The 26946-nt window shown below is 42.6% G+C and overlaps 2 protein-coding genes across 6 annotated transcripts; both read right to left on the reverse strand.

The window, feature by feature from the left end:
* Positions 1-787: 787 nt before the first annotated feature.
* Positions 788-17334, reverse strand: cnot3b (CCR4-NOT transcription complex, subunit 3b). Of its 4 annotated transcripts, none has more exons than XM_010896900.5 (18): positions 17158-17334; positions 15573-15635; positions 14957-15024; positions 12220-12294; positions 11781-11870; positions 9646-9774; positions 9256-9351; positions 8699-8918; positions 8103-8284; positions 7606-7662; positions 6346-7336; positions 6032-6137; positions 5784-5925; positions 5573-5669; positions 5150-5351; positions 4815-4947; positions 2770-2895; positions 788-2451 (listed from the first exon to the last, which is right to left on the reverse strand). In XM_010896900.5, exons 2-18 carry the CDS (start codon positions 15595-15597, stop codon positions 2353-2355), a joined length of 2838 nt encoding a protein of 945 aa, XP_010895202.1. In that variant the 5' UTR covers positions 15598-15635; positions 17158-17334; the 3' UTR covers positions 788-2352. The 4 variants fall into 4 exon arrangements, with proteins under 4 accessions (XP_010895202.1, XP_034150690.1, XP_010895203.1 ...); XM_034294799.1 differs by having other exon boundaries at positions 6337-7336; positions 8699-8912; positions 17158-17333; XM_010896901.5 differs by having other exon boundaries at positions 6337-7336; positions 8103-8239; positions 17158-17333.
* Positions 17335-18081: 747 nt separating this feature from the next.
* On the reverse strand, positions 18082-26872 carry LOC105025879 (splicing factor U2AF 65 kDa subunit-like). Of its 2 annotated transcripts, XM_010896902.5 has the most exons (12): positions 26728-26872; positions 25328-25463; positions 25142-25180; positions 24605-24714; positions 24221-24375; positions 23845-23961; positions 23578-23716; positions 23415-23494; positions 22922-23044; positions 21914-22000; positions 21135-21386; positions 18082-20302 (listed from the first exon to the last, which is right to left on the reverse strand). In XM_010896902.5, exons 1-12 carry the CDS (start codon positions 26774-26776, stop codon positions 20168-20170), a joined length of 1422 nt encoding a protein of 473 aa, XP_010895204.2. In that variant the 5' UTR covers positions 26777-26872; the 3' UTR covers positions 18082-20167. The 2 variants fall into 2 exon arrangements, with proteins under 2 accessions (XP_010895204.2, XP_019905566.2); XM_020050007.3 differs by lacking the exon at positions 25142-25180.
* Positions 26873-26946: the final 74 nt, after the last annotated feature.

The raw sequence follows: 26946 nt of genomic DNA on the forward strand, positions 1-26946 counted from the left end.
ATGGATAAAAGCCATTTTGAGTCTGATGGAAAGTTGTTCATTGAGGGACATTCTATAGTATGTATAGAATATGCCTTTTAAGACATGAAAGGTTTACATACTTTTAAAGTATACATCATCCACGTTTCCTCCCATTTATGTCAAATCCTCTCTTGGTCTAAGACATTTGGAAGGCTTATTGTCATTATGTCGCCACACCTTAAGAAAAATTTAGACTTTACTGACTGTATGCAATATTCATGGGATCGTTCTACTGTTTAATGGAAGTGACTTGTGCATTTTGCATATATTTGTTCTCTACTTAAGTAGGGTTCTCTGGTCCACACAGAGTATGAGGTCACTCCAGGGGACAGGCTCTTTAAAACTGGAATTTTAACAACTCCTAGGTCAACTTTCCTAGCATTTCAGAATCCAAAATACAACTTTCTTTTATTGCAATGTTTGAAACAATGCAATTGTCAACTAATTGAGTTAAAAGAATGTCTGGACTCATGGTTAGTCAAATAGCTTGTCCAATAAATTTAAGGGACTATATTTCCCCAGCCCTATACATTAATCAAAAACTGGGATATGGATGTATTTGCTTAACTGCAGATTGTGCCTATAACATTTGCCTGTGTAAAATGCAAAAGTGTACAGTGCAATTATTGAAAAAGCTATAAGTAGTACTAAAAACTAACTGTATTACTGTAGTATTATTAACTAAAAAATACATTACACCTGTCAGCTTAAGTGGTAGGTTCATGAATGATGCAACTATCAACACTTAAAAACACAACAATACTTCTGAAAAGTAATTATTTTTTATTAATATTTTACAATCCTTTATTCATGGTTATGGTTCATATTTAGTTTATTTTCTCAACTCCACTTTCCAAGTGTCATTCATCTTGCTGTCCTGAAGACAACAATGACAAACAAAAAGGATGAAAGTCTATACAACACCCTTTAGAGGGGGAGAGATTCACATTTCAGCTCTGGATGACTTCCCTTCTGCTCGCCAAATAAGAAAACGTAACAATAAAAACAGGAGGTTTGTCAGTGGATGGTGGCCCTGACGAGAGACTTTTCTTTTAAAAACGGGGGCTCATTCTTTACGGTTGAAATGCTTTCCAGCACTTAGACAACATATACAGGGAAACAAAAGTGACAAACTTAAGATTGCAAACTCCAAACATTGGAGGATATTTAAAAAAAAAAAAAAAAGCCTTATATGAAATAAATGGCAGTAAAGGGGAATAGAAAGTTGGCTAGTGGTGTCAAGTTTGGTATCTGCATGCGTTTTGTGCTGCAAAAATGGAGCTTCTGACTTGGAATATTTCCTCACATAATGAGCTATCAAACACTTCCTGAGAGAAGGAAATATCTACCTGGGAGTTGAAGTGAGTCTGGAAATGCAACCAATTTGTACATTATAAAAGCGGCAGGAACAGAAGTAATGACTTATTTGTAACAAGGGCAGTCTTGAGTTTATTTTATTTTTTTTAAACATGCCTCTTGGGTTAGAACACCTGTAAACATTCTCTACAGATGAGGCGCTTCAGTGCTGGTGTTGTTTCTGTCGACCACAGCAACATAAATGTAATTTCATAACTGAAAAAAAAGGAATTGAGGAACGGAGGAGGGATGAGTAATGTATTATTAGCAGTGTTTATTGCAGTTTGTCAACGCTGGGTCTACCCAAGAGGCAATATGTTTAGTATTACGGTGAAACTGGAAACTATGGAGAGTATAATTAGGGCTAAAAACAGTCACCCAAAAAGGTCTTAATGTGGAATGGAAACACTACCATTTTCCCTTCAGCCTTTCGCACGTACACAACCCAGTTTTGGCCTCTGACTGCTGTGAATGCGTAACGCTTTCAATCCACCGCCCTCTGACCCAACATCCCCTGAGGGCTTACTTCATTGGCTTCTTGCTGCACCATGTTGCTTCTGTTTTTAATTGGACTGCCATACTGCTGGGAATTAAGATGGATTTGACCAATCATCTTTGGTTCTCAATGAGCGGTAGGTGAGTTTTGAAAACAAGTGAGAATCCAGAGCGTTTTATTAACCAAACATTATGAAATCATGATTCTATCATCTGCCAAAAAATGGGATCCAGTTCAGGTAAGAGATTAAAAGCGTCAATCTAAATCAAAACAGCCTGATGGAGGAAAAGGAGAGGGGTTTATCACTGTAGGGTTGTGGCTTCACATGGCATAGAGGAGGAGCTCCAGATGCATTATGCTCTTCTAAGACTGTCTCAGTGTCACGTCTGCATCAGCCCCTCGTCCCAGTGTGTTGAGTTAAATCCAGGAATGTCGAAGGTTGTCCACCCTTTTTTTCCCTTCTCACTTTGTGCCGTTTGTCATTGGAGATCTCGGTCTTCAAGGTACCTATACTCGAAGGTGAATCCTTCCTTCTTCCGCTGACCCCACTTCTCATAGTCAAAGTAAATGTAGGTCCCCTTTTAAAGATAATAAAAAAGAAAATGTCAGCAGACACAGCAAGAAAATGGAAAATCTAAATGAAATGGAATAGATTGCAAAAGAAATGATAACGGTTACTTTCATGGAAAGCTATAGATAAAGCAGGGTTAAGGTAAAAAAAACTCCAGGTCGTCCAGAAATGTCAGTTTTAAGACATCAGAAAAAAAGTGACAAAACAGAAAATACGGACATTCTCCAATCAGGTTTTGAGAAAAAAAGCAAAGAATTTAGGAAAGTTACAATAAATGTGCAACCCTAAGCAGCTCATTGAGGCATCAGTGGACGGCTTAGCTCACCTGCTCAAATTCATCAGTGATGGTCTTGGGCTCCTCGTGCCTCTGGAACCACATCATGTATTTTGTGTGGAACCGCCACGACTGCTTTTTCAAAGCCTTGGCTGCCAGATACTGAGCCTTAGTCCCCTGTGGAGAAAATGCAAGAAGTAGGAAATCACCTGATTGAGGTTAAAAATTATTTGGACAGTGACACATTTGGGACTCTGTACTCCAGCATTGCAGATTTTAAATGACTCGATGACTGACTTTAAACTGATAATGCACCCAAATTACATTAGCATCCTTAAGCTGTAAGCAGTCTACAAACCAGGTTTGACAGGATCCATGCTTTGGTTCCCAGCAATTTTTCCAAATGCCAGCATTTTTGTATTCGTGGCCCTAACTACCTATTATCCAAACCCAGTGCTGTACATTTTCATTTTACACATCTTATTCAAATTATCCAAAAGTATCTGAAATTGATTGAGAGGCTCAAAGGTCCTGCAAAAAGTTTATCCTGGTACCTTCATCTCCAAGGGACTTTAAGATTCACAATACATTTCAAATACTTTAGGATGATTTAAAAATGCATAAAAACTGCTAATACAGGTCTCAGGAAGCAAGTTGGTCTAGCATTGCCAAAAGTGGAGCGCGGCATTGTAAGACTAGCTCATTTGTCAGGTCGTCAGTCGAGGGAGTGTGCTCACACTGATCCGCTGATTTGACGTAAAGCGTCAAAAAAACAAAAAAAACATGGTTTGGTTCAGATGCCTAGGAGCAAGACATGCCAGGATTTAACTCTCCTGAACCGGACATCCGGGCAATCGGACATTGAGGGAAAGTAGTTTTGCGGGGGTGCCTCATTACTTATGCAGTGACTCCCTCTTATTGTAATCAAAGTGGCGCTCCGCTGCAACCTGTCACAACTCGATAGCTGCAATTGCCTACAATAGATCTGCATTATGCAGGCAACATTAGAAATTCTGCAGCAACAACAAGACCTCCAGTTTTTATAATCTGTCTTGAAAAAAATATATATATATGTTTTTTTGTATTTTGCCATCAAAATAGGTCTGCGGTGGAAAATTAAGTGGAAAAATATACAAATGTACTATTTAAATAATTCTTTACATAAGGTAACGAATATTCTAAGGTGGAGCACAATGAGAAATGGTTGGAGCTTAAGTTAATGGGGAGAACATACCTTATACAAGTCCCATTTTGATGTTTTTGATGTTAATTTGCTTGTACACAGTTTGAGAGGGATCATATGATAAATCCAACCACACAACATACTATTCCATGTATGTACTGTACATGGAATTCATATTGCCTCATTAGTTAGTTGCTTTTCTAGGAGTATAGAAGGTGATTCATTCAGTTTTACAGAATGGTTAATTGAGGGAGAGTATTTAGGATGTTAGGGAATGGTGTTAAGAAAGTATTGTCAAATAATGTTAAGAAGTTGACAAGCCAGAGAGACTTGTGTGCAGGGTGGACGTTTTTACAATACATTAAAAACGTGTTTGTAGAATTTCATGCATCAAGCCTTTTGTGTAGCTGATGACAGCATGTTGCCACCCCCTCCATTGGGAAAAATGTAGGGGAAACACTGCTTATGGGTTGGGTTTGCAGGCGGGTGTGTCTCTGTGAGGCGGGTGTGTGTAGGGGCTTAGGTGTGCAAAAAAAATTATGGTTTACAGGTAGATTATGTCTGCTATCGCATGGCTGATCTACCACAGTTGTAGTCACAGTGCGCTAGGTAAACCCAGTGCTAAGCATTTTACCAAGGAATTTAACCAATTACTTTTGGTAACCCCAAAACACTTGGAAATATAAAAAAAATCTAATCTTTACACCTTATAAATGAAAATACAATTAGTGTTAACAGTCTACACTTTGAAATAAGCCCAGAAACAAAAAACGCTGTCAGTGAACAAAGCCTTTGGGAGTGAACATGCACCGTGGTATCCATGCGATGGCTTGGCCTACAGACGGATACAATACAGACCATATGCCATCCATCTCATTACAAGTAGAAACAGGAAATTGACCATCTCCACTACCTCCAGGTAGTAGAAGATGAAAAACAGCGTCTCTGTGGACAGTCTCTGGTAGAAGTCAACCGAGTCGGAGTGGGGAGGCGGCACCTGGTGGTGGAAAGGCAGGGTGGGGCACGGGTTCCTCATAAGGTACTGCCTGGAGATTCAAAACAAATTGGAAAAAGCGATTACTACATGGATTAATGACGGAAAAAAAAGACACCACACTCATTTTCCAGGACTGCTCCTGGCCTCTCTCATCGCGTTAACGTCAAGAGCCAAGCGAGAAGCAGGCTTTGGTGATTCACCCCCGGAGACACTGTGGTTTCCCGACTGCGGCACGGTTCATTCGTCCGTACCTGATCCTTTCTGAGTCGGAGGGGTGGGGCATGTGCGTCCAGGCTGACTCCTGCATGGCCTGTTGGTATAGCTGGTCTTTGGACAGGGGCACGGGCCCCAGCGGACACACGCCCAGCGACGGGGGGATGCTGACCTCTGAGAGAGAGGGCTGCTGTGGGGCCGAAGCAGGCCCCTGGGCAGTTGTAGTGCTGGGGAACATATCTAGAGCCATAGACAGAAAAGATAAGTTTAAAGAAACAGTCAGGTCTGAAAGCAACAACAGCATCAATAATTTACAGTTGTTTAGAGAGCCTCCCTGTCAGATTTAGCACGCTAAGACGTTTCTAGACAGCGTTGTAGAAGTCCATTTCAACAAACTAGTTTGAATCCAACACTGATGCAGTGCCCCAACTATAAGCCTGTAAATCCTGACGGTTGCACACCTGAGGTGAGGTGTAAAGAGGGCATCTCTCCCTCCATTCCTGAGCCCAGTGCTGCACGTTCTGCCATGGATTTCAGAGTGCCTAGAGGCTCCTGGGGCTGAAACAGAGACACAATAGGGGAGGGGGGTTAACTATCCAGGCATGGTCTCAGTAAAACCAGCCTATTACTGGGGTTATTATTGGGGCTTTTGATCGTGAATAAGGTCCTCACCTTCATGCTTTCGGAGGCCTGTGTGTAGGAGAGGGGCCCGTTGAGCAGACTGCCCCCTGAAGGCTTACTCTCGCTGTATGACGGTGATGGAGAGCTGGAGGTAAGAGTCATGGATCCTAAAAGACTGGGTCCACTGTCTTTCCTGGGAGGGCGGGACAGGGGAGACACACAGGCCTGCTGAGTTTGAATCGTTCCTACACAGCAATCATCATGAAAGCAACACAGCGTTTTTTTTTTTCTTAACTCACGGCTGATTGGATGCGGAGGTCATAGACGATGGCTGGCTGCTCTGCGATTGGCCGGAACTGTTAAGGGCGGAATCGGATGTGCTGTCTGCTACTACAGCACTGTAACCTGGGACAGAGGAGAGGCTTAAACACTGAGACGGAAGTCGGGTTATAGGCAGTTCGGTGATAGACAATTGGTTTGCGTCTCCATTATACGTAGCGCGTTTCTGGGTTGAATGTCTGCTATGAAGTGCATGAAAAACAACGGCATGGATGGATACAACTCGTCAACTACACACAATAAGTGGACGATAACTGAAGCTTACTAGTGCTACCATTCTGCTTCTGTCCACTGGGAGGCCTCGTGATCGCTGTGCTCCCTCCCCCGATGCCGCTGGAGACGCTTTGTGCTCCGGAACTGTTGCCTCCCATGCTCCCGATGGCGCCTAGGCTGCTTCCAGGGGTCAGTCCTCCGCCGAGGGGGCTGGGGGCCGCCAGGGGAGTACCCTGGATCCCCGACTGCCCTGAGCCGAGGGCGCCGAGGCCCAGGATGCCGCCGCTGACGCCGATTGCGCTGGGCGCGGAGCCTAGCAGGCCAGTGGATCGGTCGCCGATGCTGTTCCCGCCCACCGGCCCCACTGTGTTAGAGTTGGTGCCACCAGTACCAGCCAAGCCCATTTTCCCTGCCAGGGGACTACCGATGGTTCCGGAGCCGGCTGCCGCCGTGGCATAAGGGGCTGAAGTGGAGCCCGCCAGTAGCCCGGACATGGTGCTCAGGGATGCCTGCATCGCCGACAGGCCAAGTCCCGACATCTGGCTGACAGCCGGCGACCCCGTCATCCCGCCTTTGCCGAGGCCCAGACCCAAGCCCAGGCCCATGCCGGAGGCCGTCAAGGGCCTCGATGGAGCCTGGGAGTTGGGCGTGAGCGGCGGGGGGTTTGTGCCGGAGTTAGGGGGCGAGGAGGCGGAGGGGCTGGGCAGGAGGAGGTTGTTCGATGGGCTGGGGTTGGAGGGGATGTTGGAGGAGATGACGGAACTCCGGGCCTGCGGTGTTTGGTGGTGGTGCTGCTGCAGCTGGTGATGAGGATGATGATGATGCTGCTGGGTGGCGTTGCTGTAGCTGCCGGAATTGGAGAGGAGACCCCCCATGTTGCCCAGAAGGCTGTTGTGGTTGCCTCCGGTGACGGGCACTCCGCCCCCGGCGACAGTCGCCATAGAGACCAGTGAGGACGAGGAGGCTCCCGAGGCAGAGGACGACGAGGATGACGAGGACGAAGAGGACGAAGAGGATAACGAGGAAGAGGGATTGCCGTTCTTGACGGGCGACTGAAAAGGAAGGCCACATGTTACTTCAGAACCGCTCCTGAAGCAGCAACAGGTTTTACCAAACCAATACTACTGACTGTAAGGACCACACTGCTGAACACATCAAACACTAGAAACTATTTAATGAGGAAGGGGTGTTAAACACCTGCTGGCTGGAAAGCAGCTCGGGTCCAGCCCGCAGACAGACAAATTAAAATCCAAGTATATCGAAGGAAAGTTAAATAGACCAAAACAAGCGTTTGTGAAAGCACTGTTTATACTGATCTTACCTGACCAACTTCACTGTCTGTGGAACGTCCTCTTTTCTTGTCATCTTCAGAGTTCTCCTAGAGAAAAACAAAGAAAAGGACAAGAATAAACGGCAAGCCAAACAGCTGGTATGACATGAGTAGTCTGTAGCACAGTGGTGGAGCATGACAACCACAGGGTCGTGGCTTGGTTTTCTATGGGCGCCAGGACAAAGGAAAATCGACTCACTACTTTAGATCCTTCCAGGTAGGAGTCTGATAAATTGACTGAAGGCACAATACGTTTTGTACCAAAATGAATTCAAGTTCTGTTCATGTCATCCTAGTTATTTGAAACCCCGTCTCAGTGACCAAGGGACCACAGAGCTACGCCATCCTTGAAACATTCAGCATGCCTGATGACTACATAAGGATTCTGAGAGGGGGTGCTCTAAACAAAAAGGGCAGAGGACATACGGGACACAACGGAGGGTGTAGAGAGTGAAGTGAGCGTGGCGTGCATGTGTGGGGCCCCTCACCGTAGTGCAGGTGGCGGGGGAGGGGGGGATGGGTGAGGAGGAGGTTGTAGAGGTGGGCGTGCCGCTGGAGATCTGCTGGAAGATGTCGTCGTCCAGGAGCGACTGGCCCGGTGGGGAGGTGGCCACCAGTGACCCGGCTAGAGAGACAAGAGATGGATTGGGGGAGACAGAGGGAGAGGTAGCTACATAAAAACAAAAAGTTGCACATGGAAAAAGTTAAGTGGGCGGTTATACAGAGACAACAGGAACAGACATTAACAAGTTATAACTTAATACACTTGAAATAGTCTGTCACACAGCACGCATATTCAAGAATAAATAGTGATTTCTAAGTGGTGATGTCACGATACAGTATCGATACTTGCGATACTATTTCCGTTCCAAAGAAGAAAACTTTAAGAACCGGTTATAAGTAAAAATACAGTGAGCTACAGTGTTGAAAATACACCAAAGTGACTCTGGGCAACATGAGGCTGTCCAATTCCATTCTAACGACTCTTTTTGGGGTTTCATGGTTTCCTTGCCGTGATACGTGCGTCGCATCAGCATTGTGACACTGAGTATCGCGACAGCACCGCGACGGGGGCGCCACTTACGTAGCTCCTCGAGATCCAGGTCGTCGTAGAGGAACTCGTTCTCCTCGAAGTCGGGGTATTGCGACGAGTCCATGTAATACTCCACGTCGTCCTTGATCTTGCGGATGGACTCCACCTGCAGCGTGTCGTTGTCCAGCATGCGCAGGATGGTCTCCAGCATCCGGATGTGGTACCGGTGCTTCTCAATGAAGCGCTTCAGCTCCTCGATCCGGTCCTGTTTCTGTAGCAAAGGTGCGCGTGTCACATTTACGGTTGAAGGGGGAAACTGTATACTACAGCTAACGGTCTCAGCGCTAAATGTACTGGTCCGTGTGTGGAGATATGGAAGTGGAAGACATAAATGGTAAAGTAGATGGTACCTACTTTACGTTAGGTGCATTTGGGTAATGCAGCGTGCCGAGAAAATAAAGAGAGACAAAGAATGAGAGATGGAATTTAGAGACGTTACCTAAGGGGGAGAGCTTCGAGACGTATGGAAGAAAAACAGGGGGAGCGATGGAAGACAGGAAGAAGACGAGGACAACACAGATGGGGTTTGACGGGGGGGGGCTACTGACCTCTTTGTCTCCCTTCTTCTTCCGGGTTTGGACCGAGAGGGACTCCACCTCGCTTTCAAACTGGTCCACCTGCATGTTCAGTGTATCGATTGTGTTCTGATGGACAGAGGACAGAGGCACCGAGGGCATTGAGTATTTCCCTCACTACACACTGTATGAACCATAAACTCCAAACCCAGAAACACATTTCACTAGAGATACAACACAGTAAAACAAATGTGATTGTGAACTTTTGCTGATTTTAATGTTTGTCAAGGCGAGTGCACTTGAAAACAGTGCGATTAATAGCGTGTAACATGCGGCAAAATCCTTCAGTTGCTATTGTCAATGGCAATGTGCTTGTGTCATGTAAAACTAATGATAAGGTTTTCAATCTGAAATATCACTCACCGTTAGCCAGTTGCCGACCTCTTCCTTCTCCCTTTGGGCCGGGTCCACCTTTTGTGCAAGGCCCAGGCCCTCTTTCGAGTAAGCCTTTGTCTTGGTCTCTCGCTCCACAATCTTGAACCGCTCCATTTGCTTAAGGGTGAGACAGCGGGAATTGGTTTATAAATCACTCCAGGTGACAGGTTTTCTTTGAGAGTCCATTGGGTGACCATACGCTAGCTAGACCAATGCAGAAATGAAGAAAAATGTTTGGCTTGTAGAAGCAGACATTTTCAATCGCTCATGTCGAAGAATTGGAGTTGTTGTTGGATTGTTTTCAGTCAGGGTAAGTTACAAGAAAACCAAAGGAACTTTTTGCGGTTTCTTTTTCACTTTTTTACTGTTTCGGAAAAAAGCTCACTGTTTTGGGCCTGACTGAACATGCTCCACTATTGGTGGAGAAGAACAGAGTTCCTAGCTTCTAAGCCCATCTCCTGATTTAAAGGTTTCAGGGTGACTGCAGCAGGTGTACATGTCTTAATCAGGGCAGTGATTACTAAGTCCTGACACCTGTGTGGGTTTTCTTGATCAGTAAGGGGAATGTACTACAAACAAAGCAGGATCAATAGTTAGCAAAAAAAAACATTATACAAAAATAACTGGATTTTTTTGGTTACTTCAAAAACTGTAACTTATTTATGCTTATGTCAATTAGACCTAGCCCATTTTAAAGATGGAAAAAAAAAAAATTAGTCTAACTGTGTGATCCTGCTTCATATTTCACCCCCTCTGGATTCATCTTGGTTAACCCAGAACTGAAGTCTAGCATAATTGGCCCATTGCTCTTTAATGTTCTGGATCCATAAGTGTTAAGAGAACAAACAGATGCCAGAATGAGGAGCACCACCAAATATGCCACTAACACGCAACTCTACATTGCTACCCATGTTGATGTCCATGGTGTAGCAACATCTCCACTACCACATACGTTTATCTAGTCTGCCAATGAAAGGAACGTTGGATACACCTAGGTGTTCTCATCTGATACTCAATATCCTCAGATGTCCAAAGAGAGTTTGGCGCATGTCAGAATTGGGAAGCATCAATGACATTTGCATCGCTTTCATTTCATTTTCCCAGAAGACAACAGCTGCAGTATTAATACGTCATCCACACCACAGCATCCCGGCACCTTCATATTAAAGATTGATAGCACCTCCCCCCCGCGTTAACAGCAGAAGCTAAATGAAAATCCTGGCATGGAGCCTGTGAATGCTTGGCAGAGCAGTAGGTACTTGGTAAATGCTATTAAGTGCTGATGCGGCAAACTGTTCTCCTGAGGGGAGGGGGCAAGGGGAGGGCTGGCTGTAGATCTAGTCTCCACCTCATCTTTGATTGGAATGATGAACCGATCAAGGCGGGGCTCTGTGGAAGAGGAAACTATAGAGTGCTTCCTAAATGATACCCAGTTCCCTACAGCGCACAGGGCACTACAGTGACATTCTGGCAACTTTGAGCATGTGGTGCCCCGTTACTGTAAGTACCAAGGACCCTCTCTAAACACTACTGTACATATTTACAATATTAAGAGACCAAAAGACAAACTGAGCCTACAGTAAGTGCAATGGCACGCAACTTCCATAATTTATCATTTAAACTGCTGACGACACATTGGTCAAAGGCAAATAGATTTCCGTTTCCCTCCCTTGTCAAAGCAAGATACTGGCCGATTCTAGGTGTTACAGGCCAGGCTTGGATGACAACATGATCAAAGGACTGCAACTGTTCCGCTAACAGACACCTGGTATGACAGTGCTTTGAGATACACACAGAAAGGTAACGGTGAAGTCACCATTCCAGGCGTTCCTTGGAATGGTGACCTCATGTAATGTGGCTTAGTGGCTCCACATTTCAGTGTCAAACAAAGAACCACAAAGACACACACACTTAAATGCAAGACTCAACTTAAAACCCCTATGAAGATCCAGTGACCAAAATGACAGATCTTAAATGTAATTGTGGTCACAGGTGCTTTCACTGGAGCAATCTGAATAACCTCATCCAAACGCTACGTGGCTTGATAAGCCATGCTGCGCACAGGTGTTTAAATCAAAAGGTTTGTTCAGTAGGCGGTTAATGAACACGTTCCGTACACTCACCGTCTCAATGAGTTTGCGATTCTCCACTAGCTGCCTTTTGTCTTTGATCTCGTTGGAGGCCACCCACGTCTTGATCTGGTCCCGGAGACGCTGGGTGAGGAAGAATAAGGACAGGAACGAATGTGAGAAAGAGATGAGAGTTCCCTTAGTGAAAGCATGCAGTGGCTCGCCCATGTAGGCAGGCTTGGCTTGGGTCAGGTTTGGTCTACATGGTAACATGTGGACACGTTTTGAAACAAACAATTGGTTTACAGATAGCTGATACTCATGGTACCTAATGTTCAACACATACATGAATGTACAGGCACATACAGCGAGAGACACACAAACACACCCGTGGTCCAGCTTAATCGTATTACACTAGTAAACATTGATTTGATGTTTGAGGAACAATCGTAAACTGTGTCCTCAGACCAAATAACAGTTGCTAGTTTCCTACCTGCAGTTTCTTAATCTCTTTCTTGAGGTCAGCTTCATACTTCTCCTTCTGGTTAGCGTTGGCTGCATTATGAAGCTGGGGTTTGGAAGAGGCACATTCACACATGTCAAACGTGTCATAAGTCTCACACATCATGTTTGCAAACAATGTAGCCTATAGCTTTAAAAAAATGTCTAGCACCAGCGTGTCAAATTGAATCTAATCTTGACTGTCAGATATAGTGCCGACAGCTATACATTTGTAGTGATTACACCATATCCAGAGGATCATCATTCCTCTGCTTAAAGCAGTCCCTTATGTTTCCCAGACTAAACGGTTTGTGCACTGGTTTTGACATTTGATGTTTATTTGTTCTCTTTGGTGTTAGATACTTTTATCTCCCCGCTGTTTGGGGGCACAGTGGTTTTTTTTCTTGAGGCAAGCCTAAGTACGTCTATCAGGACTATGGCCCTTGTGACTGTTCAACTGTACTAATACTAGTGGAGTGGGAACTATGGTCAAGATTCAATTTGAACGGTGTTAAATGACTTACTACAAAATGTTACTTTCACTTCAGTAATACTGTTCTAAATTTCTTGGTAAAAGCACTTTGTGTCAACTGCTGATGTAAAAAGGCTTTATAAATAAATTTTATTTGATTAATTGACTGCAGTGTGGCATCAGTATTTGGGATGCAAAACAATTTTGTTGACTAGTCTACAATCCCATCCATCAAAATCAGATCCACAGGTATTTGGCAGGAGACTGACATAACTATTAGCAGCAAAAAAATATGATTAAGATAAAATGAATGTGTTTACATTTATTTTTTTACCCTGAAGAAAACATTAAGAGAAAATATCAGCTAAAGAAAATTCAGTATCTCTGGAGTCCATGGCAAGCAGAATTACACAGCCTACCATGCTGAGAGGATTGCAGGATAAATATATATAATCCTGCAATATATAAGAGGTAGGTACATTCATCTGAAAATTAAATAGACACCGTGGAAAGTTGTCTGTTTTTATCTTTAGACATTTGGACACATGGATATAAGCTAAATTCCAACAGCATTAACTGATAACTCAATTAAACAAATCGCACAAATTTAAACTTTATACATAAACTATTTATGTAATTAAAATGAACAGAACTGCAATTTCTTTATGCTGAGAAGTTAGTACACCCCTAGAAAATCATTAGAGAGTAACTTTGGGATGGTACAGCCTTCCATAAAGAAGAAATTTGGTGTGGTTTTGTCTTAACCATAAGGGTGTTTTGTAACACATCATGCCAAGATCAAAATATCAGAAGATGGATTATTGATGCCCCTGATTCTGGGAGGGGTTATAAAGCCATTTATAAGCAGTTCGAAGTACATCATTCCACTGTTCTACAGATCATCTACAATGGACAGGTTGTCCCGCAAAATTCAACACAAGAGCTGACCAGCGAATGCTCATAGAAGCATAAGAACCCCAGAGTATCACCAAGGGATGAGCATGGTAGGTCAGGAAGATGAAGCTTCTGCTCTCACAAAGGAATATAATAAAGACCAAAACAACTGGAAACAATGTACTCTGGAAATATTAGTCAAAGTTGAGGTAGTTTTGGCCACAATGCCAGACACCATTGTAGCGAAATCAAACCAAAGCAGTTGAACAAAATAAAGGTGGAAGCTGGGTTTGGGGTTGCTTTGCTGCCTCAGGACATGGCTGGCCATGCAAGCTCAACAGAACATGAAACTTGCAACAAGACAATTACCTAAAACACACAAGCAAAGCTACAAAAAAATGGTTCAAAAACCAGAAATGGAGGGTTGTGGAATGGCCGAGTCAAAGCCCAGATCTCAATCCTATCAAAATGCTGTTGGTGAGGTATTTGAAACAGGCAATGCATTCAAGAAAGCCCTACAACATGACAGTTGCTTCAGCCCAAGGGGGCAACACCAGCTAGTGAGGTTAGTGGTGTACTTGCATTATGAAAAAGCATTTCGGTTGAAGAAAAGTTACGTAAGAAAAATACATAAGAAACATTTCAACCTTCCAGGGTGTGCACTTTGTCACATGATTGTAGACATATAGCCTATTAACATATGTATTTCCCATTCAGGTTCACTCACTTCCCCCACTTTAAGAGCCACTAGTTGCAAAACAGGTATATAGCTTCTCGTTAAACAAATTCCCTTGAAGTAACTGGAATTTATAATAATTGAAAAGTTCATTACAACTCCGCTTAACTGAAAAAATAAACATTGGTAATGACACAGCTATCACCAACTAGACCTATTCGCCCATCTCTGTGTTCCGTTTTGTGCGGCAGAAATGGCTAAGTCGTTGCACCTATTTGACAAAGTTGTTTCTTCAGCATTTTTTAACATTTATTTTAGAATTATGGGAGGCACAGAAATTCTAGACAAGTTTGGCTGAGGGCAAACTGAAAATGAGCACCTTTAAACCAAACTAATGTGACAAAGTGGAAAAAACACAAACTCAGTGCATCTCCAAATGTTATTTTTGTAGTTCAGGACATAGTGACAAAAACATTTCTATGCCCAAGGCTGTGAATAGAAATGGCTACAACTCCAACAAACAAGACTTGATGCAGTATTTAGGAGCCCTGCCAAATAATTGGGTTGACATTTGCAAAGTCATCACAAAAAGCATAGGTTGGTAGAACTTAACCCACAGTTGTGTCTATTTTTTTCATATTTTCAGGTCAACACTATTAACCTCAGTTAAAGACATATAGCTCTTACCTTTTGCCAAATGTCTTCAAATTGTTCCACGCCTTCCGCTACTTTTTTCAAACATCGATCTATTTCACCTGGGGACAAATGAGAAGTAGGTTTGGGAAAGAGCTGTGACTAAAATCTTTCCACACGCATCACATTAGAATAAATAATAGAAAATCCAAATGCAGAGCTCTCCTTCTCCCTATAAACAACAATTATTTTGCAACTGCAGCTGACAGCCTCATCAAAGATGGATGAGGTAAAAGCTACATGTGCTTGTACGAGATTTTGGCATATCAGTGTCATCACAAACCTGTTCAAATATGAAATGCCACAAGCGTTAGCAATGGGGTGCATCATGAAGCTTTAATTTAAGATGTCTGGGCTTATCTATAGACATTGGCTTCTGATTTTTCACCAGACAATTATTTTGTAGTTAAATAGTGCAGAACCCTTTTGGCAATCACATCTGTGCAAGACATATTTAACACAATAAGCAGAGTGCACTGTAGGGAGTACCAGATTCAGAAGGAAGAGGTCAATCTATACACAGACTGTAAGTGACATTTTATATGTAGAACATCTAAATAGGCTGATGGAGTAATGGATCACTGGCAGGAGATATAATCAGTTTGTTCACCTTGAAGTTTTCTTTTATCAGCCATGACTGTTGACTAGGATGCTGTCTTCATGCCTTCTTTCACTGTAGGGAAACATAACTGTGTTATGAGGTGTGACAACAGTAAGCCTCGGCAAACCTTTTATGATGCTTTAGCCTTTCATGAAATGCAGCCTTAACTCCAAGTTATGAGTGTGAAAACTTAGGTTGCATTCATTATGGCGCACTATAGCAAAGAATCTTGTAGAGAAAATTAACATTTGTCACAGGAAGGAGTACAGGTAGTCCCTCCCATTTTTAAGCCCTTTTCTGCCATTTCTTGCCTTACTGAAAATGGTCCAGCTTTCCGCCAGGGAGTAATGTTTCTCACAGCTTAATGTGATGTATAGTGTGAGCAACCACTACAGAGGTACATGGTTATCACATTATGCAAGTTCTTCTAAATGTCCAGGTATTCATAAAAGTCTTTAACTGTCCCATTTGTATTGTCCCATTACAGTATTTCACTCATTATAATGATTGTATGATAAAAGTCATGTAAATTATTATTCTTGGGCATCATCACTACATTATATCATTCTGCACTATAGTTAGTAACAATCAGTTGTTAGACCATAGTTGACTGTCTCATTTGTTGACACATAACACAGCAGCAATCAAATCCAATCAGAATGAGGCATGTAGTTAGGTTTAGACATGGGTCATTTAACAAAGCATGTCTGACCATTCCAAGAAACGAAAAGTAACTTCTCGAGAGACCCCACAGAAAACAGATTCTAGAGTACTTCAGTAGCCAAGCTTGTAATTTTGCATTTCAAAATGCATCCATATTTTCACTGATGCAAATATGCATCTGCAGAACATTTTCATAGCAGGTCACGGTGGCTAAAGTGTTATTTCAATACCATAATACAAAGTAAAATAACCCAAATGTGTCAGCAGACTGGCTGTTTACACCTGATGTAGATAGTTAACCAACCACATTAAAACTTGAAAACATGTGGGCACTGTGTGACGTCTGATCCCGATAATTTGTAACTTCTGACAGTCTTCGAGAATACAACAATGTAACATCAATACTTTTTGCAACAATGTTACACGTCCACGCCACTCGTCTCAGGCCCGTTAGGAAAAGCTCTTTGCATCACTTCAGCCTGTGAGTTTTGAGCGTGTATTTTGAGTTTATTCTGCAACTGTTTAGTTTTTGAACAAATCCAGAAAGAAAGTTAAGCCACTCTCTTCACCTGGTTTAGGGACCACGGCCGCTTAGAAAAATTAATTCCTAAAAACAAAATGTCAAGCAACATATGAACTCATAAGCTTGCTCTGTTTGTCAGAGATAAGCAAACAAGTAGACCCACTTCAACACTTGAGTATCAACCCATATCGGTTGCTAAATTGCAATGGACTACTGCACAACTTTATAATTTCCTTGGAAAACATTTTATGCGAACCCATGTCAATTTGTCTCTAGTGTAGCTGGTACAGTAGCCAACTAGTGGATAAGGATGACCACCGGGTAAGCTATTACTAGCTAGATGGGAAACACTGGAAGGGGAAAAAAACGTGACATAACTACTTCTGTTTTGGTGTACGACTAATTTACCTGGATTTTCCGAGTTAGCGTTTCTTTTCTTGGTTGTCTCAATCTTTAAAATAAATTTTTTCCAATTCCTCGCGCTATATTTCAGAATTGTATTAATTCTTTTTGCCAAACAATCACTCCGCACATCCAAGATGGCTACCAGGAACACCTCCTCCGCTGTTGCCCTGATGGACTGGAGGCCCGCCTCCCGTGAAAGCGATTGGATCATTACTCTTATTCTTGACCTTCCACTGGTTAGACTGCTCATCAGTCTGGAAGGACAAGGTTACTACTTCCGCACAGCTTGCAATGTGATTGGTTATGTTTAAAAGGTGAAAGGTAATCATGAGTTAATAGAACGCCTAATACCCACCTTCATGTTTTGGTTCCTGTCTCCAAACCAGCAAGTAAGAAAATAACATGTTAACAAACGGTGTTAACAGGAAAATCACTGGATTATAAAGGGGAATAGTATTCGTGTAGACTGCCATGTAGATTATTACACAACAGTGCTCCATCAAACTATTTACTGAGTAAATGTTGTCATTAGTGTATTACTATTAGTATTAAAACATAGTTAAACTCACTGAAACGAACTGCAGGCTAGTCTCATTTATTTCTCTTTAAAAATATATATTTTTAGCCATTTCTACACATTATTTGAAAGTGTGGAAAGATTGAGGAAAGAGTTGATTTTAACCCACGCTGCAGTGCATGTGGGCCAGAAGCAGTGGTTTGGACAGGACCAACTGATGCCACGTTGTAGGTTTTTTTTTTTTATGTGAAATTTAAACTGATTAAAGTATTAACAAATTTGGGACAACTATAGCAATTAAGATGTACCTTTTTGGAGATGACATGGATCTAGATACCTGGGACAATCACACACAATTTGATTATGATTAATATCTTGTAGACATTTAAAGGATCAGCCAGACACCGGAGTACAGTAAATATTTTTTAATGAGACCAGACATTCTGTAACCAAAATAAATACAGCCTTACAATATAGAGGAGTGACTATGTGCAAAGATTCTCACCTGCTAACCTGATGACATTGAATGACAGAGACAAAGCCCTTCTCTTACAGAATCTTTCAACCTGTTTAGGTAAACAACAACAACAATTTCAGAAGCTTTGGTATCTATTGCAAAACATCAAAATACCATTATGAGGTAAAACATTTGGAACTCAAAATCTCAGAAAAAGGTCTGAGCATCATGAAACTCGCAGTAAAAGAAAGATTTGGAGGAGGGGAGCAACAGAAAGAAAAGTAATTGCAGACAAGTTCTTCCAAGTCTGGTCCTTGTGGCAAAGAGAAAAAGCACAGCAACTGAATAGGAAAGAGGAGTGGAAATGTAATTGAACTCACATGGCAGCATAGAGCCCACCCACGTCTACACATTATCTATGTTACTTCACGTCTCTATTGTCTCGCCTGTCATGTATCCCACCAGAAAATCTCACAAGTGCAGCTCCACATGCTTCTTTGGCCTTAAAGAAATCTCACTTTGTAACAAAGCAGTGAGAGTAAAGAGCTCAAGTGGATTAAATAGGTACACGTAATAGCTTAATACAACAGAAAAACAGCAGAAATCATTTTACAGTGAAATATAACATTACCTGTTAGTGATTTTAAGTCAAAATCAGTGATGTTTTACAAAACCAACCAAGGTTCGAGGCAGGGCAGTGATAACTCTGATAAAGGCTTTCAGCTGTACAGCAGTTTGTCTGAGGAGAGAGGGAGGGAAGCTGTGGAGGGGAGAGTTTAGGGTCGTGTTGATTCGACATCAAACTTAAGAAAATTGCTTGAAACAGAGAGATCTGAAATACCTGAACTTGTCCAATAACAACCCAAAATGTCCTCTTTCCATTCAAAACTGTTTCCTTCAAGGTGCCCTAATGAGCATGACCCAAACCAATTTCAGAGCCAGCTAAAATATCTCTGATTAAGTAAATAATACAATGTGCATCCAATCTAATGTAGCTTATTGGACATAAGGCCACAGCCCTGTATGATATGGTTATAATCACGTCTTTTCTCCTCAATACTATGTCATAACATTAGCCCGGGCTAGAGCCTTCAATGAGTGGAAGCTGCCGTTTTGGACGTGTCTCATGGTTGTCTGTGGAATGGGGGTTTGCCTATTGTTGCTGTAGCCAGGATGTCACAACATTACATATTTTTCAGACCTTATTTTATCAAAAGAGGGCAGTGATGCTAAGTTAAATGTAGACAAAAGACACTTACAGTACTTGAAGGTCCCCTCAGAAATGAGTCAGTGCTGCCTTCACAATAAATGGCGATGATGTTCTGAAGACGACAGGGGAAAGCTACAACGTACCCCCTCCACCCCCCCAAAGAAAACTGTCACTTCAGGCTCAGGAATGAACATACAGTTAAAATTAAAATAGTTAAAATTGTGACTTAACTTGATTCCTTGTACAAGATCAAATTCTGATGAATTTCCAGTAAAAAATGAACCTATATTCTGTTACTTATTATATCAAATAAATAAATTACTTACAAATACATTTTACCCACTGGCTAGACATTTACATTACATTATATTTTAGTCATTTTGAAGTTGAACTTATCCAGAGTGACTTACAGATAACATTTGGATTGGGTGCCTTGCTCAAGGGCACAACAACAGAGCTTTTAACTTGATGACTTGAGGATTCAAAACAATGACATTTTGGTTACTGGCTCAACACTCTAACCACTAGACTATTTGCTGCAAATATATGCTATTTGCTGAACGAAATGTACTGGTTTATTTCATAATAGAATATACCAGTGATCTCTGTAAGAAAGGTCACACAGTGTGCCTCTTCTCTTCATAACCACACTATCATAATACAAACCCCTGACTCTAAGGTGTGAATTGTCTCTGAACTATCTCTGGCACCTGTCTTTTATTAAAAACAACATTGTGATGTTCATCAACATTCCTAAAGTTACATATATTCCATTAAACTCTGCATTGTTCTCCCTCTGCCTCCCTCCCTCCATCTATCCTTCTCAGGTCTACCAGAAGTCTCGGCGGTGGTAGGCATCTGGGTCGCAGTACTTAGTCACCACCACCCTGTTGGCAAACTTCCTGCCTGTCAGCGCCTGCATGGCCTTCTGGGAGTCAAACAGAGTCATGAACTCCACAAAGATCTTGGAGAGAGAGGGAGAAGATGGGAGGGATATGAGGAAATATTAATTCAGTATGGAACCAGGCAACTATTGTAAATATAAATCTACAGTAGGCAGTTAAGATTAATGTTCAAATACACTTAAAAGTGTATTTTTCTGTTTGTTTTTGCATGTTTTCCCCGTTACTATAGTGTTTTAGCATCACCCAGAGATGTTCACAAACCAAATTTTATTCCTAAAATTATTTGGCTGGATTAGTGTCTTATTTCAGCCATGTTAATGGTAGTGGACAGACAGACTCACCAAAAACATTTACAGCAATAATGTGATTATATTTTTCCGGGTTTCCATAGGAAATGTGATTTAGCTTTTTTTTTTTTACACACATTTTCATTCCAGAATGTCTACAAACATTTAGATTGTAGTACACCAAATCCACTTGTATGGAGCCCACAAAGACATGAGGAGGCTTTAGAGTTTTTGGGGGTGATTTAAAACCAAAAGTAAATTTCTTTGTTGAGTCCGTCCACTACCACTAATATAACTCAGCTATGAAGCAACTGAGCCAGCTGAAGAAGCCCATGAACTATACCGTAAAACACAGAAAAAAACAGAATAACCCTTGAAGATATTTAATTTGAAACTATTTCCAGAAGCCTAGGCCGGAATTACATATTACAAAAGGCTATGCATATTTGATAGCAGGCCCAAGCATAGTTTCCTAATGGAATTTAATAGCACAACCAGAACGGATGCTGGAACAAATGGCCCCCACAACCTATCCCAACCACTTCTCCCGATGCAAGGTGAAGTTCCAAAAACTGCACTGTACAACATCCTATTCTCTCCTCACCTTCCCGGTGCCTGGGACCTCCAGGCCGTCCACAGGCCGTGGGATCTCGATGCTCTTCACTTGGCCGTACTTGCTGCACTCGTCCCGGACATCCTCCACGATCTCCTCGTACTCTTCGTCATCCAGCAGCTCCTCCACGGCCACCATGTTCATCAGGCAGAGCACCTCGGTGGGCAGGCCACCCAGAGAGGCCACGGAGGTGGGCATCAGGCCTGGCACCTGGAGGGTCACCGGCGTCTGACTCATACCTGTCTAGTTGGGGAAGGACAGAAGGGAGGGTAATTGGGTTTCTTAAAATTGGATGGTTTAATTTCATAGGATTTCAGGTGAGAAAACAGAAAATAAATGTTAAAAAACTAGACAAAAATTACTTACTACATTTATTATTAAACTGTATCTTTTTTGTTATTATAGGGCATATATTAAGCCTAGTTGAGGACCAAAAATATTAGTTCTGTGGATATTGATATAGGTACCCACGAAAGCAGAAATAGTGTATCTTATTTTTACTGGTGAATACACTTAGATAATCTGTAGGCAGCTCTGGGTTGTCCTGATTAAGTTATGAAACAATGCTTGATGTTCTAGGTCAGTGGAGGTGGATCAAATCAGGCAAGTTTAGAAAAAGACGAAACAGAGAACATTTTGAATGAGGGCATGGTAACTCACCCAAAACTATCTCCCTCTTTCCTATTCTGTCTTTCCTTCTGAAACGGTGTCTCCTGTTTGCTCCTTTTGAATGGCACCTAATTAAAGTGTGCATCTCACTGCAGTCTTACCAGAGCTGCGTTCTTGGCCCCAACACTGGCTCTCTGGACCAGGAGCTTCTTATCGCCCAGCTGCATCCCATTCAATCCTGCAATGGCCTGAGACCAACAAGTTAGAACCGAGGGATGCATCTCAAACATCAGCTTCAAAACCCCAACTCGTTTCTTTCATCAGGTTTAATCTCAGACGGATGTTGAATACAATACGGCAGAAGAACGAGATTAACCTGGCCTGGTACATCAGATCAGTGCGATTTGCTTTCCCCTGGCCAGGTATATCAGATCAGTGCAAAGGAGTGAAGAAACAAAGGGCATCCACTAGTTACTACTGACATGCAGTCAAATACAAAAAGTACAACAGAGAGAGCATTGTGAGAGCGCACCGCCAAGCACTGTCAATGTGCGTTTTGGGGCTCTACATTGGAAACATGAGGAAACGAAGAGCTACAAATGGTTCAATGGTTTTCCTTGTACATACTTTGCTTTCCTCAACACCTACACCCCACAGCAATAAAGTATGGCCTCTGCTCTATGCTTATGCTTATTATATGGTTAGGCTATATAATTCGAAACAACATAGTAATCATCCTCATTTTCAGGGTAAATGTATTCAAAACAAATCCATTCTGAATTTGTGTGATGTTAATCACAAGAAGTTGCCCACATATAGGCTATATAGTTGTAAACTGCCAGGCACAGAGGGCGTGGAGCTCTAAACAGCTGGTTATGTACATGGAGCAGCTCACTGAAGACAGGTGGTAGAAAGGAAGGTAGGAAAACAAGATTTTCCAAGTTAGGATTGGTTAAACTACCCATTAGTGCCAAAGTTGATATGGTTATGCAAACCAGGTATTCAGCAAGTTAAAAGTCTGTAAAACCGGTCAAACGAATGTTCTTTGGAAATTTGGCATGGGGAATTCCCCTTCATTGCAGCCATTCCTAAACTGCTTTGCTTCAGCCCAATAAGTCTATAATAGGATGTACAGAAGGTCCGCTGACCTATTCAGTATGAGCACTAACCTGGTCGTTCAGATTGACATCCACATATTCGCAAAAGGCATAACCCTTAGAGAGGCCAGTGGCACTGTCTTTGACCAGGTTGAAGGCCTTCAGAGGGCCAAAAGAGGTCAACAGCTCTTTTACCTATAGGGGACAGAGGCAGGTGGTTAAGACCAGAGCATACTGATAACGGACATTATAATACAGGGGGGTGAAAGATAAATCAGCAAAATTGTAGGAACAAACCATTGGTTACCAACAATTAACAGTAGTATGAACTGAACTGATCATGCCAGAGGTTGAATTGGCACAGATCAGATTATTATATTTTTTTTGCTATTATTATTTTATTTGCTTTTAGCAATCAAATCAGCACTGGAAAAAAATCTAATGTGAAAAGGTCTGACATGATAGGTCCAAAGGCAAATAAGTTTAACCAACATCAGCACTTGGCTTGCTGTGTAAATGTGGCCTTAGTAATCAATCAATGCGTCAAAATGGAAACAGGACTGACCTGATCATCATTAAGATAATTTGGCAAGCCTCCGATGAAGAGTTTATGGGCGGAGTCCGGCACCACAGTTGAGACAACTCCTAATCGAAGCAAAAGGTCAGAAACAAGTTGAAGATATTAAATGGAATTCAACAAGACGTTGATTTCTAATGGAGGAACCTACCGGGCACATAGACACTGGGGCTCTCGCTCATGCCGGGCAGGGGTTGGTAATCGTGAGGCCGTCTGATCTTCAGGCTCTGACCCTGGAAGATGATACCGTCAAAGGCCATAGCCTGGGTTGTCTCATCCACCGAGCGGAACTGCAACGGAAAGACAGAACGTAAACGCGGTGACTTTCTATTGCAGAGGCATGCGAAACTCTGTAACAGTTCACCCATGTTATAGGTAAATGCAAGTTCGCCAACTGCCATTGAAGTTGAGCAAGCACCTCGAGGAAGGCGAAGTTCTTGTCCTGGTTTATTTGCACAGCTAGCACAGGGTTGCCAGGGGCCTGGGTGAGACCGCCGAGACGCATCTGGGCGTTGAAGAAATCCATCATGGCCTCCTATTGACACAACATGGACGACTAATCAAAAGAGGTCAGTATTATGGTATGAGTATTATGGTATTCTGCGGTGGGGAGGGCAGCGGTAATTAGTCATCCCATCTGCCCACTTGCATGTGTGCGGCTGTTGCAGCTGAACCTCACTGCACTGGCTCTGATCATACAGCCTAGCTCAGGCAACACTCACGGATGCTAGGCTAACGCAGCGCAAGCTCCGCAAGTAGCACGGAAAGCTTATTAGCGGTTCCCTATTACAGACCTCTGTGATGCCGAATGGTATGTTGCCCACGTAGAGCCTTCGGGCCTGCCTGGTCATTTGGCTGCCCACTACAGGTACAGGGGTGGGGGTTGAGGTCACCCCCTCAGGGGCTACCATGGTGGGCACCAGGGCCGTGGCTGGGATCTGGCCAGCAGCTGACAGAGAAACACAGACTCAAGTTAGATAACATTCCCAGCGGAGAGAAATACTGAAGTATGACTGTACTGGATGTATATATTCGAAGTGAGAGCGGGACTGAGTTGAATGCACTTCATACAATACAAACACAATGTCCATACAACTGCAGCTTTCAAGGAGACACAATACAGACTGTGATGTAACGGTATTACAGAGAGTGAGGCTGACAAGTGTTGACAAACTGACCCTGCATAGCCTTGTACTGCAGGGGGGTGATATGCTCAAAGCCTGGCGCTGGGACATCCCAGTACTTCCTCACTTTCTTCTTCTTCTCTCTATGCGGAGCTAGAGAGCGACTGCAGGGGAGAAACAGGAGGGGACAGGACAGGAGAGAAGGACATATAGTCTTGCAATGCAGAGACTGTGTGGACAGAGAGGACAACAAATAGCACAGAAGTATGAGAACGAATGGGATCGATAAAAAAACAAAAAATAAAACATTTCGGATGGACCGGCATAACAAACATCTTCACCAGCATCTACACGCTCACATTTGTACATACGGTTAAAACATCAGACCTCAGCCATGATAGAAGCCCTGATTTTACAGCAAGCCTTTATGAAATGTCATCATCCCCCAACAGTGTATTAAGATGACAGTCTAATATTAGCACACTCAACCACCACCAAGTAGAGTATCTACTCAACCAACAGATGGACCGCTGACTCATAATAAGCAGTTAGACGCTGCTGTGCAAATCACTGTCCGCTGTGTTACTGTACCTCAAAACAATCTCTTGCCGTTGGTTTTGAGTCTGTGTGCTGAAATGACAGTTAGAACAAGGGTAGTCCATTTACTATCGCATGGTGGGGGAGAAAACGGTGAAACCAGTCAATGGTCCACAAAGCAGACAGTCACACAACAAAATGGGATTGCATCTAATTTCCAGCACTAGTAAAGGGATCCACCTGCGCCTGTGGCGATGGTTCTTGCAGTCGCTCCGGCTTTCTCTGCTCTTCCTCCTTTCCCGGCTCCTCTTCTTCCTTTCCCGGCTGCGACTGCGGGAGGGGGTGTGCCGACCATGTCGATTTTCCTTGTCCCGCTCTGAATGGGGAGAAGTAGGAAGGGCCAGAGAGCATAGGAGTTCATGGAGAAGACACAAGATCCCACAATGCAGGAGGAGATAATGATGCTAGCTGCTATTCCTGTTCTAGACAGGAGTTAAAGAGCTATTACTATGAGGTTCTCACAAACTGCAAAGGAAGCACATCTGCTGGAACATCTGTCAAACTATTCCACCCCAGAAAAAATCAAATCTAGAAATGATTTTCTTCTTTGTTGCAATGCCTCCTTCACCCATGCTGCAAAACACACTTTTGTAAATACAATTATCAGACCAGTCCTAGACTTTGGTAATTAAATTTACAAGGTTGTTGCTAACTGTCAGCGCAATAAATTAGATGTAGTTCATCATGATGCCATCCGCTTTATAACCAGTGAGCTTCACACAACGCCAGACTTATGGGTACCAACTTATCTACAATTCCCTCCTAGGCAAATCTCCGTATTACCTCTGCTCACTCCTCAATGTCTGCCAGTCCAAAATAAACCTGCACTCTGGTAGATACCTAACTCCTGTCATTCCTAAAGTAAACACGTCCTTTGGCCATCATTCTTTTTGGTTCTCTGCTGAAGCTTGGCATCAGTCCATATTACTTCAAAAATAAAGTATCTTTAAGTCACCGGTAAGCACCTTTTCCATCTATACATACAATTATTTGGTGAGCAACAATGCACCTCTACTATCTCTATTTTTATATCGCATATGAAGTAACATTGGTGTATTGTATTGTGCACTATTCCATTGCACATTGTGTTCTTGATTGTATTTAAGTAGAACTAACTTTTGTCATTGTAAATGAGAATTGGTTTTCAATCGGCTTACCTGGATAAATCAAATAAATGTCCCGATACCACACGGTGTATTAGCTGATTGTTGTGCAATAAATTAAGTCACCGACACTACCCAGTCCCAGTTCAAACAACCCAAAATGTACAACTAAACCAAAAACACTAGCCATCTAGTCTGTCCTACTAAAATAGACATGTATTCAGAGATTATAGATAGCGAGGCAATCAGCGCCCTTGATTTGTATTGCGAGCTCTCAGTCCGTTTATTATTGTTTGGGGGAAATATAATATAGGAATGGCCAGTAACAGAAAACCAATATTAGTTAATAAAAATGCACTGCAGTGACAGCAAGCCACCAGTATGTTAAGAGTACAATGATAACGAGTGAGCTAATAGGCTAATCTTTTGTGAGCCATCTGGTCAAACAACCTGTAGGATTAATGCAGTAACACCCACCTTTCTTATTTTCCGTTAACAGCCTTTCGAATTCATCAAAATCCGACATATTCAGCTAGATTTAATTATCTTGTTAGCTTAGCTAGCTACTAAGGCTACAAATAAACAGCTGTTAGAAGCAACACGACTGACCACACGAAATTCCAACGACGCCCTCTGTTGGCATGGAACAATGATCTATTGAGCACATTGGTTGAGCAGTTCAATATTATGTGAAAA

The sequence above is a fragment of the Esox lucius genome, chromosome 10 (genome assembly GCF_011004845.1).
Source record: "Esox lucius isolate fEsoLuc1 chromosome 10, fEsoLuc1.pri, whole genome shotgun sequence".
Taxonomy (NCBI): domain Eukaryota; kingdom Metazoa; phylum Chordata; class Actinopteri; order Esociformes; family Esocidae; genus Esox; species Esox lucius.

What these genes read in the sequence shown, in the direction of transcription:
- cnot3b (XM_010896898.5), bottom strand. Translation starts at nt 15,597, where the DNA reads ATGGCTGATAAAAGAAAACTTCAAG. An exon ending in AGGCCTCCGAAAGCATGAAG is followed by an intron (nt 5,670 to 5,783) that starts GTGAGGACCTTA and finishes TCTCTGTTTCAG; the next exon opens with CCCCAGGAGCCTCTAGGCAC. An exon ending in TCACTGATGAATTTGAGCAG is followed by an intron (nt 2,452 to 2,769) that starts GTGAGCTAAGCC and finishes TATCTTTAAAAG; the next exon opens with GGGACCTACATTTACTTTGA.
- LOC105025879 (XM_010896902.5), bottom strand. Translation starts at nt 26,776, where the DNA reads ATGTCGGATTTTGATGAATTCGAAAGGCTGTTAACGGAAAATAAGAAA. An exon ending in GTTAACGGAAAATAAGAAAG is followed by an intron (nt 25,464 to 26,727) that starts GTGGGTGTTACT and finishes CTCCCCATTCAG; the next exon opens with AGCGGGACAAGGAAAATCGA. An exon ending in GGGCCAAGAACGCAGCTCTG is followed by an intron (nt 21,387 to 21,913) that starts GTAAGACTGCAG and finishes TTCCCCAACTAG; the next exon opens with ACAGGTATGAGTCAGACGCC.